This window comes from Xenopus laevis, chromosome 6L (genome assembly GCF_017654675.1).
Source record: "Xenopus laevis strain J_2021 chromosome 6L, Xenopus_laevis_v10.1, whole genome shotgun sequence".
Lineage (NCBI taxonomy): Eukaryota > Metazoa > Chordata > Amphibia > Anura > Pipidae > Xenopus > Xenopus laevis.
The window spans coordinates 28856680-28873157 of record NC_054381.1 but is presented as its reverse complement, the minus strand read 5'-3'; the positions used below and the strand labels follow the sequence as shown (position 1 = coordinate 28873157).

Genomic DNA, 16478 nt, shown 5'->3' with positions numbered 1-16478 from the left:
AGTGATGAGGAATATTTATCTCTCCAGCAAACATTTTCACTGGTCCAGAGTTCATTGGCAAAGACCTTTAAACCACAACTGATGCATTTTAAGAGGGAATATCTACGTGTAATACGTATGCGTGTGTATTGAAAACGTATAAAGTCTTTGAGAAAGGCTAGGGACCTAGCCGAAACGTTAGTCATTTATAATAAATACCTTCTTGTAGTAGTTATGGATAATTTATTGGCATTGCACCCAGGCAAATTTAAGTAACTTTATCGAGAGTGCTGGCAACCCTTGGACTTGTGTGTGTGTGTGTGTGTGTGTGTGTGTATATATATATATATATATATATATATATATATATATATATATATATATATATATATAATGAATGCCAGTGCTTACAAGTAGTTCCTAGTGAAAATATTGAGAAGTGGTAGGAGGAGGGTAGTGGGAGATCAGGAAACAAACACCCAGTAGGCAAAACACCTGAAATTTGCCCCATTTTCCCGTAGGCCTAAAAAGCTCCTGTATTTAATTATTCTACATGTGGAATTGTGAAATTCCTCCCACTCTGGGGCTTTCAAGCTGAGTTCCCATTCTTAGCAACAACTCACCTGCTTGATTTTGGAGGAGAGAGCCGACAGGAGCAGCAGCAGCATCCTCCACACCTCATTGATCCTATTCTTTTTTGGGAACATTTCCAGTTTTGCCTCTTCATGTTCTGAGAAGCAGCTTGCTCTAATCACTTAAATAATTCACTTTTCACTGTCAATACAAGGAAATAATTCAGAAACATAAAGGAGACAATCTCAAGCAGGCATTGGTGCTGATGCTCAAATGTAAGCCGCAAATGCATTATCGGCAGAAACCTTACCTTCTCTTCTTTGATGTGATTACCTAGTGGCTCACAAGCTCAGCTACAATTCATAATGGCTTTTTCTTCATTTTCTCTACTCGGCTTCCTAAAATAATTTCCCTTTAAATATATACATTTATGTTTCACTTGGTTGGGTAGAGATGTGTTTGGGTACAGCTATTACAAAATACAGCTATTGTATATGGGTATATAAAACAGTTCTGTTGTGTTTTTTGTTATGGGTGTCATGTTATATACTTTAATTGTGTGCAATTTCATGGGCACATACAAAAACAGTATTCAGCTCTGCGCAATATGTTGGAGCTCTAAAAATACTATATAATAATGCAAAGGGAGCCCTGTACTTATCACCTGGTCATTGAAAGATGTAAAATACAGGTTGCTCCTGTGCTTCAGTTTCAATAAAGGGTCAGAAACACCAATGACCATAAAAACATTTATATATATAATTCCACTATATTCGAATTGGCCAAATCTTTTGTGAAAGATTCTGCCGAATACCAAATCTGAATTTGCAAATTAGGGGTGGGAAGGGGAAAATATTTTTTACTTTCTTTTTTTTGTGACAAAAAGTCACGGTTTTCCCTCCCCGTGAAAGATTCGGCCAAATACCGAATCCAAATCCTAATTTGCATATGCAAATTAGGGATGGGAAGGGGAAAAACATTTTTTACTTTTTTTTGTGACAAAAAGTCACGGTTTTCCCTCCCTGTCCCTAATTTGCATATGCAAATTAGGATTCAGATTCGATTTGGCTGAGCAGAAGGATTCAGCCACATACGAATCCTGCTGAAAAAGGCTGAATCCCGAAACGAATCCTGGATTCGGTGCATCCCTAATATATATATATATTAGAGAAAACCTCAACCCGACCTGAACCTGCACTCGTCTCCCCCCTCCATTTATAGACCCGCACAGCCCCACCGATGATGTCACAAAAGGGGTGGGCGGGGCAGGCGCTAGTCTATAAAACAGGAAGCCGGAAATCAGAAGACGGCAGTCTAAGGTCGTGGGCGGAGGTATAAGAGCTCAACCCGAACCTGCCTGCGACCCGGAAGAGGTGCAGCGTGCTCAGCCCGAACCGGGTGGGTGTGATGATTTTTTACTGTAAAGAAATTAATATTTACCAGCGTTGTCCATTATGGATTTCCATTATTGCCAACAGCAATTGACACAAACAGATCAGGGTTTTTTAGAAAACTGCTGGTGTGTCATGAGTCTTGGGAAAGAAGTCGTTTCTAACATTTAATTCTAAATAGTGAAATATAAGACAACATTTTTGCTTACCTGAAATATTTATATCTGTGCTCTTTTTTATAAATTGAATATAATCTTCTCTCTCTAAAAAATCATGAAAATGTGAAGCCGATAAATATTAATAAAGATGTTGCGTGGTAAGTGTCTGCAGTATTTTTTTTTTTTTTTTGTAGCTGCGCCAAATGGTGTTATGTAGGATTGCTATAAATAATTGACAGAAAGTCAGAGCAGGTTGTAGGATCAGAATATGGAGGCTGATGAAAAGCAGAAGTAATTAACTGGCTGGGAGTATTGCTTTAGCTTCAGAATCTATGCTTCATACAAATACATGCACTGACACATAGAAAAACGAATAGTACTCTCGCTGACAATGAACTCATATGGCACCCGACAGCTATGGGCAGTTGTAGCCGTGTATTATCTGTAACATTATTGCATTAGTGAGGTTAGCACTTTGTATCAGTGTTGGACTGGCCCACCGGGAAACCAGGAAAACTCCCGTTAGGCCCAGGTGTCAGTGGGCCCTCCTGCTTTTAAACATTTGGCCTATTAGTAATTAACTATTTCTATGAGAACAAAGAGGCTAAATAGATGCAATAATAGATTATAGTATGTAAAGAAAAGAGACTAGAAGAACAGAGGTTGAGTGATGAGAGGAAGAAAATAGTGCTGAGAGTGGGCCCCTGGTTGAACGTTTTTTGGTGGGCCCCTGGTGTCCCAGTCCGACACTGCTTTGTATTGAAACTATCTTATCATACTCAGTTATAATGACAAGTGGCTTGTTGAATTTCCAGCAAGTTGCACCAAGTCAGCTAATGCAATAACTAGCTATGACTCCATTAGCTTCCCCAACCTGAGACCTGTCTCATATTTTTCATGTTCTATGATGTTTTAGCCTGACATGCCTGTAGCGCTAAGTTTGTCTGACAAACAGTGGTTGGAATCTTTAAGCCGGCCATAGATGTGCAGATTTTATCCATTGTGCGACGAACCCTTGTTTCAGTCTAATGTTCTACCATCAAACATTCAGATTAGAAAAAGAACAAATCAGACAATGTTCTGGCCATTAATTGACAGACAGCAATCGTACAAAAGTTATGCTGACAAATAGTAGTAGCAGCCTCCCATATTGGCAACATGTTGTCTACCGAGGACGGTATTATTTTGCTTTATAAACATTATACTGAACAGAAACGGAAGTTTACAACAGACTGAAGAAAGCTAATACAGAATGTGTGTGAGTCAGCATGTATGGATCCATCTGTGTGCATGTCTATATATAAATACAGCCCTCGTTGTTGTAGGTTTTCTTAATGACTTCACTCTATGGGGGTGTATTTAATAAAGACCTACAGAGTAGTTGAAGGGAATTTGACTGGCCCTTTGAAATCAGTAGGTTTTTGTTCACTTGGAGGAAGGTTTCTTACTCATCTCTCACAATCAATGAGGCTGTTTCTGGTACCGGAACCACAGAAGGTTACTGACCTGTACCGGAAAGAAATAGGGCTGGCATTTAGATTGTTGAATAATTAGACGTTCCTTGCCTAAACCTTCACACAATGCAGCTATGGAGATGTTGGGTGTGACTCCTACCTTAGCTGGAACATTTCACTTCAGATTATTCACTTCACATTAAACTCATCCAGAAGGCAATACTGTCAATCAATAATTAGCAACAGGTAGATTCCACTAACGTGTGGCTCTGATCACTAGAATGGCTGTATATTGTATTTCCTGTATTTCTCAGTGTTTTCCAAGCCCTGATTTCTATTGCTCATAACATGGAAGAGGTCTGGAGATTTTGTCAGTCAGTGTCTGGAACGGCAATAGGAACAAAATGCTATGGCCATGGTTTGTACGATTTTAGGCACTAGCAGCAGTTACCAGGAGATCTACTATTTTTTTATTCAACTGAATGAGATGTTATCTAGGGTGAGTATCAGGATTTGAAATGGTGCCTCAAGTAATCAAGAGTGATCAGAATGCTGCTTGTGCTGTGGCCCGTAGGGCTATAATAGTAACTTGCACTAAGTACAAGTACGGTACTTGGTATCTAGAATTCTCAGAACCTGGGGCTTTTCGATAATTAAGTCTACTAGAAAATCATGTAAACATTAAATAATAGTCTGGTTTTACCACCAATAAGCATTATTTATATCTTAGTTGGGATCAAGTACAAGCTCATGTTTTATTATAACAGAGAAAAAGGACTTTGTTTTTACAAATTTGGATTAATTGGATAAATTGGAGTCTATAGGAGATGGCCTTTCTGTAATTTGGAGCTTTCTGGACAATGGGGTTCCATTCCTCTGACATATGGATGCAGTTAATTGTGCATTATTTTTCTGCAAAATTTGTATTATTGTATTTCTGAAAACACATTGTCATAAGTCAAAAGAAAATTATTGTTAGTACAGGTATGGGACCTGTTATCCAGAATGCTCGGAACCTGGGGTTTTCCGGATAATGGATCTTTCCGTAATTTGGCTCTTACTAGAAATTAATTTAAACATTAAATAAACCCAATAGGCTGGTTTTGCTTCCAATAAGGATTAATGATATCTTAGTTGGGATCAAGTACAAGCTACTGTTTTATTATTACAGAGAAAAAGGAAATCATTTTTAAAAATTTGGATTATTGGGATATAATGGAGTCTATGGGAGACAGCCATTCCGTAATTCGGAGCTTTCTGGATATCGGGTATCCGGATAAGGGATCCTAACAAATATGCTTGTGATTTTTATCTGGAGGGCAAGTCAGTGTAAAAATATTACTACTACATTTCACATGATTCACCACCGCAAAGTTTATGAGTTGACAGCCCAGCATTGGACATGGCATGCCTTCTTAACCTAAATTTAACTGATGATGACCTCTGGGCTTTATCTTATGTCTCTTTACCTATTTGGCTGCTGGGGTACTGCTCCCCTATGTCCTGGATTTACATTACTTGTGGTAAAGAGGGACTGAAAGGCTGTCCTCAGAGTCATGGACACTGTAACATTGATGTTAAATTATATTGATGCAAATTAAAGGAGAACTAAAGCCTAACTAAAGAAGTAGATGTTGTACATTATGTTTTGGCCTTCTGTACCAGCCCAAGGCAACCACAGCCATTTAGCAGTAAAGATCTGTGTCTCCAAAGATGCCCCAGTAGCTCCTCATCTTCTTTTTTACTGATTCACTGCACCTGCTCTGTGCTGCTGTCACTTACTGAACTTAGGGACCCACTCACAATATACAGTACACTTAGAAAATTAATGTCACAATATAAGGCTGATTAGTAATTAATACAGATAATTACTACATGGCAGCACAGAAACCATTGCAATTAGCATCAGAATTTAATAATCAGCTTATATTGCAGACCAACCCCATTTTCTGCTTGATAATTAGTGACGACCCCTAAGCTTAGCTTCTCGACAGCTGCTCAGAGCCCACTGAGCATGTGAGTGTCACAGACACTTTCCAAGATGGTGACCCCCTGTGACAAGTTTAAAGTTCTGGATCATTGCTGCTATTGACAAGCTAAAACTTAAGACTGGTGCAAAAAGTTCAGTAAATAAAATATGGCATTTTTAACCATATTAATTGTTTAGTTTAGTTCTCCTTCAAGACCTTATCATAGGCAGAATTCTCTAGTGAGCAACCATCATAACTGCATTCTACATCTCTTTAATGAATGAATTCATACTAAATAGAAAGTGACAAAGACAGGAAGATGTAGGGATTCAATGGCTAATGTAGTGTAATGAGTAAAGTCAATGAGTAAAGTCAAATAACATCTACACTTATCTTTTTTTCATATCTGGTAACAGGAATCCAGGTAAGGAGCTTACTCTACAGAATCGTCCATGGTCCATTAAACCTGCAGCTCATGTTACTCCCCTCTCAATACGCTGCTGACTCCAGACATCCCATTGAAATGAAGACAACTTATTGCATTGTTATTTCCATTTTCATTTTTACAGGCTCAGGGTTTTGGTTAGAAAATTAACTAGTGTTACTGGATTCCAGTATTTCTAAAAATACTCCATTGGCAAAGTTGTGCTGCTATGCTGAGAGGTACACATGCTAATACAGGTTTGGGATCCCTTATCCAGAAACCCATCATACAGGATTACAGGAAAGTCATGTCCATTTAAAGCAAATAATTCTAATTTCAAAAATGATCCCTTTTCTCTGTGATAATAAAACAGTACCTTGTACTTGATGGTAACTAAGCTGTGTGAATCCATATTGGTGACAAAACAATCATGTTGAGCTTAATTAATGTTTACATTATTTTTAGCAGACTTAAGGTGGGACATTCACTAAGATTCGTTGTGCCAGCGTCCGCTTCGCCGCACTTCACCAGGCGTATTTTCGCCAGCTCTACGCAAATTCACTAAAATCCGAAGTTGCGCTCAGGGGAAGCGTAAGGTTGCAAAGTTGCACTAGTGTTAATTCGCCAAGCAAAGCAAAGTTACGCTAGCGATGCTTAATTTGCATACTGCGCCAAATTCAAGTTACAAAGGAGGTAAATGTAGAATCACTACACAAGCCTGGGAAACCTTCAAAACAGCAAATTTTATTTTGCCCTACACATGTGCCCACTGTATAGTTAAGTTGCCATGAGTTAGGAAATGTAGGGGGGAAGGAGGGTAGCCACAAATTTTTTTTCGATCTTTCTCAGCCTTTCACGCATAGAAAATGAAAAAACGCCAGCGTTTTTTGGGACTTAGAAAGATTTTTAACTTTTTTTGAAGCAATCCCTATCTACTCTATTGCACTTCGCCTGGTTTGAGGTGGCGAAGGAAGTCTGGCGTAAAAGGTAGCGTTCAGAATAATTTGCGCGTCAGTGAATTTGCGTAGTTACGTCCGTTGCGCAAATTCGCCAGGCGTAAGGGTGCAAAGTAACACTGGCGAATTTACGCCAGCGTCCGTTAGTGAATCGGCGAATTAAAGAAAATGCTCTATGCTGGCGCATTCACGCTAGCATTAGGCGCTTCGTCGTTTAGTGAATTTGCCCCAAGGTGTGGTGATGGTGATACATATTATCTGGCAAACAGCAGGTTGCAAGAATTCCAGATAAATGACCCTACACTTGTTTATTGGAGTTTTCCCAATACATGGACATGAAACCCATGAATGGGGCTCGGTATGAACTGGCTGATCATTCAGGGAGCTTGTAGCTCATATATTTCTCACCCATAGCCTAATATCTGATTGCAGTCTGTCTATCAGGAATCACACCAAATTCTATACAAAGTCCAAAGTAGCTGTAGCACACGATTCAGTTTTGTCAATGCAAAAAGTGACTTATTATTAAGTCACTTTTTGCATTGACAAAACTGAATCGTGTGCTACAGCTACTTTGGACTTTGTTGCAATATTACTGGCTCTTCGCAGGGGGCCTTGTATGCTGTTTAGCACCAGATACCTGAAAAGGTTGATGGAGTAACAGGTGAGCGCTCTAATTTTTTGTGTGGAACCAAATTCTATACAGACTTTGGTACAGGAGAGAAATTGCCTGCCTTATATATATTATATGATTTTGTGTATGTATTAGTTTCTGTCTCTAAATGCTGTTTCTTATTAGATACATATGCTGTGTACAGCAGTTAAAGGGGTGGTTCAATTTTAAGTTAATTTTTAGCACAGGTATGGGATCCATTATCCGGAAACCCGTTATCCGGAAAGTTCTGAATTACGAAAAGGCCATCTCCCATTGACTCCCTTATGGTCAAATAATCCAAATTTTAAAAAATTCATACCTTTTCCTCTGTATTAATAAAACACTTGATCCAAACTAAGATATAATTAATCCTCATTAGAAGCAGAACCAGCCTATTGGTTTTATTTAATGTTTACATGATTTTCTAGTAGTCTTAAGGTGTAAAGATCCAAATTACAGAAAGACCTGTTATCCGGAAAACCCCAGGTCCCGAGCATTCTGGATAATAGGTCCCATACTGTATGTTATAGAATAGCCAAATCAACTATTTGCCAAGCAACTTTTCTAATCGGTCTTCATTGTTTAATTTTTATATCTTTTTTGAATCATTTGCCTTCTTCTTCTGACTCTTTGCAGCTTTCAGATGGGGGTCACTGACATCTTCTTAAAACAAATGCTCTAAGGATACAAATTTATTGTTATTACTAATTTTTATTGCTCATCTTTCTATTCAGGCCTCTCCTATTCCTATTCCAGTCTCTGATTCAAATCAATGCATGGTTGAGAGGTAATTTGGACCCTAGCAGCCAGATTACCGAAATTGCAAACTGGAGAGCTGCTGAATAAAAAGCTAAATAATTTAAGCACCACAAATAATAAAAAATCCATTAGCAAATTGTCTTAGAATATCAATCTCTACATCATACTAAAAGTTAACCTAAAGGTGAACAACCCCTTAAATAGCCAAATGTGCTTTAATGAAAATACACTGATATTTGGGATGCACTGAATCCACTATGCATATGCAAATTAGGTCAGCAAAGGTTTAAAAAAAAAAAAAAACTTCCTTGTTCATGTTACAAAAAGTCACGTGATTTTAAGGATTTAGATTTGGTTCACCCGGGCACTTGGAATTGGCAGAATCGTGCTGAAAAAGTCCAAATCTTGGATTCGGCACATACCAGCTAAATATACTGGTCCACATCTGCGGGAGTGACTACATATATATATATATATATATATATATATATATATATATATATATATCATTGAGGCTTGTTTTACCAACATAGCTGCAAAGTTGCAGTGACCTTCAGAAAATATATTTAATCAATCTTGTGTGGTTAATGAAAGCCTATATCTGACTGGCTTGTGTTCCATAACTGCATGATTGCAGTTTTGTCCATCTGTTAGTATCAGGCCTGTCAAATAGGCAAGTATCATCTCTTTTTAAAGGGGAACGCCACAAAAACATAACTTAGGCACATTATTTCAAGCAACTTTGCAATATATATCAATTAAAAAATGTGTAGACTTTTCATGATTTTTAATGGTTTCTGACAGTTCCCTAAGCCTAGCCCCCTGCTCCCCTGCTGATCTGTCTGACTACTTTGCTGAGCTGGCTGAATACTGTTACTTTGTATCAGCAGCCATCTGTCCTCAGCCTGCATCCTCCAAACCCCACAATTCCCTGCACACTTGATTTCAATAAGGAAAGGAACATCACAGTGCAGTGCATTGTGGGTTATGTAGTTCCTGCATGCTGTCTGTAAGCTGAGGAGAAGATGTTACAATTTGTAATATCAGTATTTTAGTCCCTCCTTCCCTACCAGGATTTCAAATGATGCAGAAAGAGAAGAACTGTTGAACATCTGGATTTTTATAGAAAATGGCATTTTTTCATACTTTTTGAAGAAACAGGTAACTGTGATGGGTATATCAGGGGTTTCTTTTATCAAATTTTGGTTTGGAAGCTGGAGTTCCCCTTTAATTACTGCACACACATATACATATATACTGTATATATATATATATATATATATATATATATATATATATATATATATATATATATATATATATATATATGTTTGAGAAATTGACTGTGCACCCCAAAGGCTATCTGAACAGAGTGCTGACACTTAGCAAATAGCAAAGGCTATCTGCACATATATGCAACCGGTTTTTGGAAGGGCTCTCCAGGTGAAACCTTTTTTGGAAATCCAGACAGGACACTGAAAATAATGACATGGTGATCAGCCAATCACTGATCACCACATCACCAGCCCTACCCCTGACATCACCGGCCCGCGATGTTAAAAATCGACAACCCTAGCGACCAAATACTTGCACTCTGAACCAGTGTCCTACTTTTGTGGGCGCTGGGTCAAATCTTGTATAGCTCAAATGGACCCGCACTCCAAAGTTAGTGGTTCATAATTTTTTATTAATCATACTTGTGCATCCAACGTTTCGGCCCACATTATATATATATATATATATATATATATATATATATATATATATATACAGGGCAGCCATCAGGGGGGGACGGGGGAGAGTTGTAGGGGGCCCCGAGGGTAAGGGGGCCCGGCCACGCCACACTTACTTGTTAAGCCGGGCCCCCCCATCTTTCTGAGAGCTGCTGACTTCGGGAAGGCATGGACGTTTAAGGGGCCCTGGCCACCAATTTTCTTATAATGTGGGGAGTGCCCTGGCCACCAATTTTGGCCACCAATTTTTTTTTCTCATGTGGCGCCCTGACCACCAATATCTTTTTATTTAGGTGGGGCTTTTTTTATGAATGGCTATATCTCTGTATATATTGTGGGTTGACCAGACTAAAACGAATTTTACAAACCCTTAAAAGCAACTCCTGGCAACGAGCCATGAGACATAAGAATGTATTTATTTTATATGATTTTTATTGAATTTAAACAGATCGGTTTCATAGTCATCTTCTCTCATCAGGATTATATTAAAGTCCCACACTGTGATTAATGTACAGTCTTATATTTCTTGGTTCTAAAATATCATTATGTAAGAGAAAACCTTGCGGGCATAGCTGTGCCTCTTAAATTCAAGAACTTGAATTTAACTTGAAGGTTTATTTTTATCTGTGTAGATCTCAGTAGTCAATAACGTACAATGTTACCTGCTTGCTTTTTGCCATACGTTTTTGGATATAAATGATTGAAGAGATGCATATTTTATTTCCAGCTCCATGCTTGGTTTAGTAGGACACGGAGGTGGAGCGGCCTTCTCTGTGCCTTCAGATCATAATAGATGAACGTTGACCAGTTTTACACAGCAAATCCCATAACAGAGAAACTATTTCATAAAAATGTGTGACATGTTACAGCAAGTCCTAATGATATTTTCAGAATTTGCCCTCTTACTTTCAGAAGGGCTTATCATATTTTTATATATGTAAAATATCAAGAGCGCACTTCATTCTGTATGTTCTCCTGTGTCTGTATAAGTGTCCTCCAAGTAGAGTCCTGCGCGGGTCCATTTTTGGGACCCGACCTGTACCTGCAACCCAGACCCGCAACCCGCATTCTTACCCGCTTGGAACCGCTACCAGACCCTACCCGCAGCAACCTTATCAGCAACCCGGACCCGCGACCCACTGACCATCAAGAATCAGGAAGTGCTGTCATTGTAAACCGGAAGTGACGTCATCGGAAGTAGCCGTGGCCAAAAAAAAGGAGTAAATATCGCTATTGAGAAGACACGCGGCCTGACCCGCAAACCCACAGAACCGCTGACCCGTGTCTTTACCCGCACCCAGAACTTCTCCCTTCAACCCGCAAGCTACCGCAGGTTTTTGCAGGTAACCCGTGGGTACCCAACCCGCTGCAGGACTCTACCTCCAGGTTTCCATTGGAATATGATCCGATACACTGACTGCTGCATTTTTGTATCCATCCCCTAACTGTAGGGGTGGATAAGGGTTGTTTACTTGTTCAATTCCAGGCAGGGCTTACTAATGGTAAATTCGAAGTTTCGATTTTTTTTTTTTATGTCGAAACTCACACATTCGAATTTAAAAGCACTAACTCAACTGTAAATTCGAATGTGAGATTTAATAAATAACTCCTTAAGTGACCCATGATTAAATGGACGCTACTTTGAGTTAAGGTGGCCATAGATGTTAAGGCTTTTAAAAGATCTTTTCGTTGTCGTCGGACCTGAAATGATCATTTAAATGCAAGATTTGTCCATCAACAAAAAATATCACTTAAAGCAATATCGTCTAGTTGAAGCTTGGAAACAGTGGGTAGCTGCCTGCATGTCCCTGCAAACATTTGGACAATGGATATTGTGACTGATGAACATTTTCCCAACCTGGCCAACGTTGGACGAAAATTGTTAGACGGACGATCGTTCCGGGCAGCCAATAGCCTCACAATAATTTGAGGGATTTGTTAGATTGGATGAAAATTGGTCGAAAAATCTTAACACCTTTACATAAACGTGATAGGAACCTTAGATTGTAAACTCCACTGGGGTAGGGACTAATGTGAACGATTAGTCTCTATAAAAAAAACCTGCATAACATATTATTATAATAACTGGACCCCATGTAGGACATGGCTTGACCCATGAGTCAGCTCCTCTGGCCTCTAACACAGCCCTTGGATACTATTAACTGTATGAGCAGAGGGAGCAGAACATAGTTAATGGGTGCATAGAAAATGTAATGCATGCATACTTTCCTGTGCATTATACATGTACATTATAAGTGCATCCTCCCTCATTATATTAAATCATACTATGCTTCCAAACAGAGTGCTCATTTTATTGATCCTTGAGTTACTAAAGTTATTAAGGGAAAATGCAAAATTCAATTGGTTCTTTAATAATGTAGCCACTTTTAAAAAGCTGGGTTCTTATAGTATAGCAAATGGTTATTTTTAAGCTGTAAGGGGTCCTGTTATTCTGAGACAGTTTAACCTCATGGTTTTGATCCATTAAAAAGGCAGATATATAGATATATATATATATATATATATATATATATATATATATATATATATATATATATATATATATATATATATATAAAATAAAATTAAATCACGTGTCTATATTGGGAGTATTTGAGGTTGTTTTATTCGGAGCATAGTAGGCCTCATTTATTACTGGAGTGAAAAGATAAAGTGTACACATCTCTTAGTATTATCTATTACTCAACCCACTAATGGAACTCTGCATTAACTTTCAGATCCAGGATGGCAGTAATTCCATGCATTCCAAGTATTAACAAGTGCATATCTGTTGCATATATGGGCGCAAATAACTTTTATGAATGGTGCCAGTGTATGCTCAATTCTGCATCCATTTGTGCACTTGTGCTTGCCTTTAAGGAGAAGGAAAGTCGTTTAGCACAAATCTTACTGTAATTTGGATCTTCATACCTCAAGTCTACTAGAAAAAATTGTGTAAACATTAAATAAACCCAATAGGCTGGGTTTGCTTCCAATAAGGATTAATTATATCTTAGTTGGGATCAAGTACAAGCTACTGTTTTATTATTACAGAGAAAAAGGAAATAACTTCTAAAAATGTGGATTATTTGGATAAAATGGAGTCTATGGGAGATGGCCTTTCTGTAATTTAGAGCTTTCTTAATACAAGTATGTGACCTGTTATGCACAATGCTTGGGATCTGGGGTTTTCCGGATAAAGGATCTTTCTATAATTTGGAACTTTATACCTTAAGTCTGCTAAAAAATCATTTAATTGTGAAATAAACCGAATAGTATTTTCTCACTAATAAAGATTAATTATATCTTAGCTGGGATCATGTACAAGGTATTGTTTTGTTAATACAGAGAAAAAGAAAATATATTTTAAACCTTTGAATTATTTATTTAAAATAGAGTCTATGGGAGACGACCTTTGTGTAATTCAGAGATTTCTGGATAATGGGTTTCTGGATAACGGATCCTATACCTGTAATGGGTTTCCAAATAATGGGTCCCATACATGTACCTTGAAAATGAAAAACCTCCCAGGCCGCCAACAATAATGTGCTTCGAAGAGGCAAACTTATTCATCTAGGCCCTCTAATCTACAGGACAGGCTTTTGGGGCTTCATAGATTTTATCTGTCTGATTTTCTGTGCTGCGAAAGCTGGTATTTATTGTCCTTTATTAAACCTCATTGAGTGAGGGAATCCACGCAGGCAGTGAAATGCAGTGTAGAGTAGAATGTGAACCTGTGCCACATTGGGATTAATGCAGGGAATGTCCTGCAATAACTGGAGAGTCAATATACAGGTATAGGATCCATTATCTGGAAACCCGCTATCCAGAAAGCTTCAAATTACAGAAAACCATCTCCCATAGACTAAATTCTATTCAAATAATCCAAATTTTTTAAAAATGATTTCCTTTTTCTCTGTATTAATAAAACAGTACATTGTAAATGATCCCAACTAAGATATAATTTATCCTTATTGGAAGCAAAACCAGCCTATTGGGTTTATTTAATATTTACATAATTTTCTAGTAGATTATGGTATGGAGATCCAAATTAAGGAAAGATCCGTTCTCTGGAAAACCCCAGATTGCGAGCATTCTGGAAAACAGGTCCCATACTTGTTTATCCCTCCTCATCATTCAACAGGTTATATATATTAGCATTATGAAAAGGTGGCCAGACTGTTGACTGTGGGGTAGTGAGCTGTAAGTGCCCATACACAGGCTAATAAAACCTGACAACTTCAGACTGGGCCCCTTCCAATTTCTTGCTAAACTGATATCTGGACAGCAGATGGGGATCACATTGGCATGTTTATGCTGTCCCCTCCCATAGTTTCTGCATTGACCCAAGTTAAAATTCAATCATCCTTGCACATAAAAGTTCAAATCAGGGAAAAATCTGCTCCCCAAATGAGTGAATCCTTTAGTGTATGGGCAGCTTTACTAATGATTTCAATATTTGTGTCCATGTAACAACACAAGTCAGAAGGTTGTTATGCATGGCACATATTTTTTTTTTTTAAACATGCACAGTAGGTGGGCAATATATTATTTATTATTTTGCATGAGTGATGTCACGGCAAAATATAACAGTTAGCAGGCCATTAATCATATTAATCATTGATGTCAGTCACGTAGTAAATAAACCATGCTCATCATCGTTAGCAAGAGATGAAAGGAGATAAGAGTTGTAGGCATTTATATTTAGCATTCACTTGGAAAATGTGACTTCTGAGCAATCTGCCCAAGCACCAGGATAGAGAGTATCAGCCATAGACAGACCAAGCACCAGGATAGAGAGCATCAGCCATAGACAGACCAAGCACCAGGATAGAGAGTATCAGCCATAGACAGACCAAGCACCAGGATAGAGAGCATCAGCCATAGACAGACCAAGCACCAGGATAGAGAGCATCAGCCATAGACAGACCAAGCACCAGGATAGAGAGTATCAGCCATAGACAGACCAAGCACCAGGATAGAGAGCATCAGCCATAGACAGACCAAGCACCAGGATAGAGAGCATCAGCCATAGACAGACCAAGCACCAGGATAGAGAGCATCAGCCATAGACAGACCAAGCACCAGGATAGAGAGTATCAGCCATAGACAGACCAACCACCAGGATAGAGAGTATCAGCCATAGACAGACCAAGCACCAAAATACAGAGCAGCAACAATAGACAGAGCAAGCACCAGGAGAGAGCAGCAGTCATAGACAGACCAAGCACCAGGATAGAGAGCATCAGCCATAGACAGACCAAGCACCAGAATAGAGAGCATCAGCCATAGACAGAACTTTTCCCATTCAAGTGAACTGGAACCAGTGCAGATATAGGATGTCTTGATCACTGAGACTGGCAATCATAGATGCCCATATGCCGTTAACCTTGCTCTCAGAAATTGATTAGCATTTCATTATACACCATATACCCTCCAGCTTATGAACAGTGGTACAGTGGGCCTTTCTATTGGTTCATTTAAGTTGAGTAAAAATGGGTCGACCCAAACACTAGGAAAAACATTTATCAAGTTTCGAATTCGTGTTTTTTAAAACTCCCATAAACTCAAAATTCAACTAATCGAAATTTATTATAAAAATCGAATTTTGTAACCTCGCGTGAATAGGATGGACGCAAAAACTCAAATTGAATTTGATTTGAATTTTAAAAAATTTATTAAATTTGACAGTTTTGACCTTAAAAAAATTTGAAATTTCGAATTTGATTTTTCACTTTGACCCTTGATAAATCTGCCCCCTAGGAATTGGAACTCCTTTCTTCTTGTTATTGACATTGTAATTGTAAGGCTTAAGGCACAAGGAACTATAATTGGATGGGATAATTGCGAAAGCAAAGCCAGTACCATGTAGTTTCTCTTGTGATGATTCATTAACATGAACCAAATTAATCATCAAAATTAAAAATTAATAAACTTATTTTTTTATTCATAATGATGTTTCAGAGCCAGACCAATACTGTTTATCTTTGTAAATCAAGTAATAGTGTTCATTAACGTAAGTCTAATCCTTTTTTGTTTTCTTCTAACACAGTGACTTGTTGTCTTCAGACTACCGGGAAAGACATGTAACCCAGGATGGGAAAACAGTGGAGGTTAAAGTAAGTCTTGGTCTCCTTTTAAACATTTTCTAAGCTGAAACTGTGTGGTCACTAAATGAAATATGCAAGTCAGATATCTGCAAGGTTGTCTGTTCATTATCATGTGTCCATCCCTTCTTTATTACCAGTAAGAAAGGACTCCTTAGTGTCTTGACTTCAGATCACCCTTTTCTGAGACCACTGAGGTGCCTCCTGAATAAATCTCACCCCATTCACTTAGACAGCAATTTGGTTTTGGTAATAGTGATCAGTGAAATGCACAAGTGCAGAAGATCTGGTATTAGGTGGGGAGGAGGACATCATGAGA

At 38.4% G+C, this 16478-nt stretch overlaps 1 protein-coding gene across 3 annotated transcripts in view; it reads left to right on the top strand.

Annotated features, from left to right (window-relative positions):
• adam22.L (ADAM metallopeptidase domain 22 L homeolog) overlaps positions 1-16478 on the top strand; it is a 128490-nt gene that overhangs the window by 36654 nt on the left and 75358 nt on the right. For all 3 annotated transcript variants that reach the window (XM_018266305.2, XM_018266306.2, NM_001087444.1), the window contains 1 exon segment: positions 16105-16171. In XM_018266305.2, coding sequence (XP_018121794.1) covers positions 16105-16171 — 67 coding nt within the window.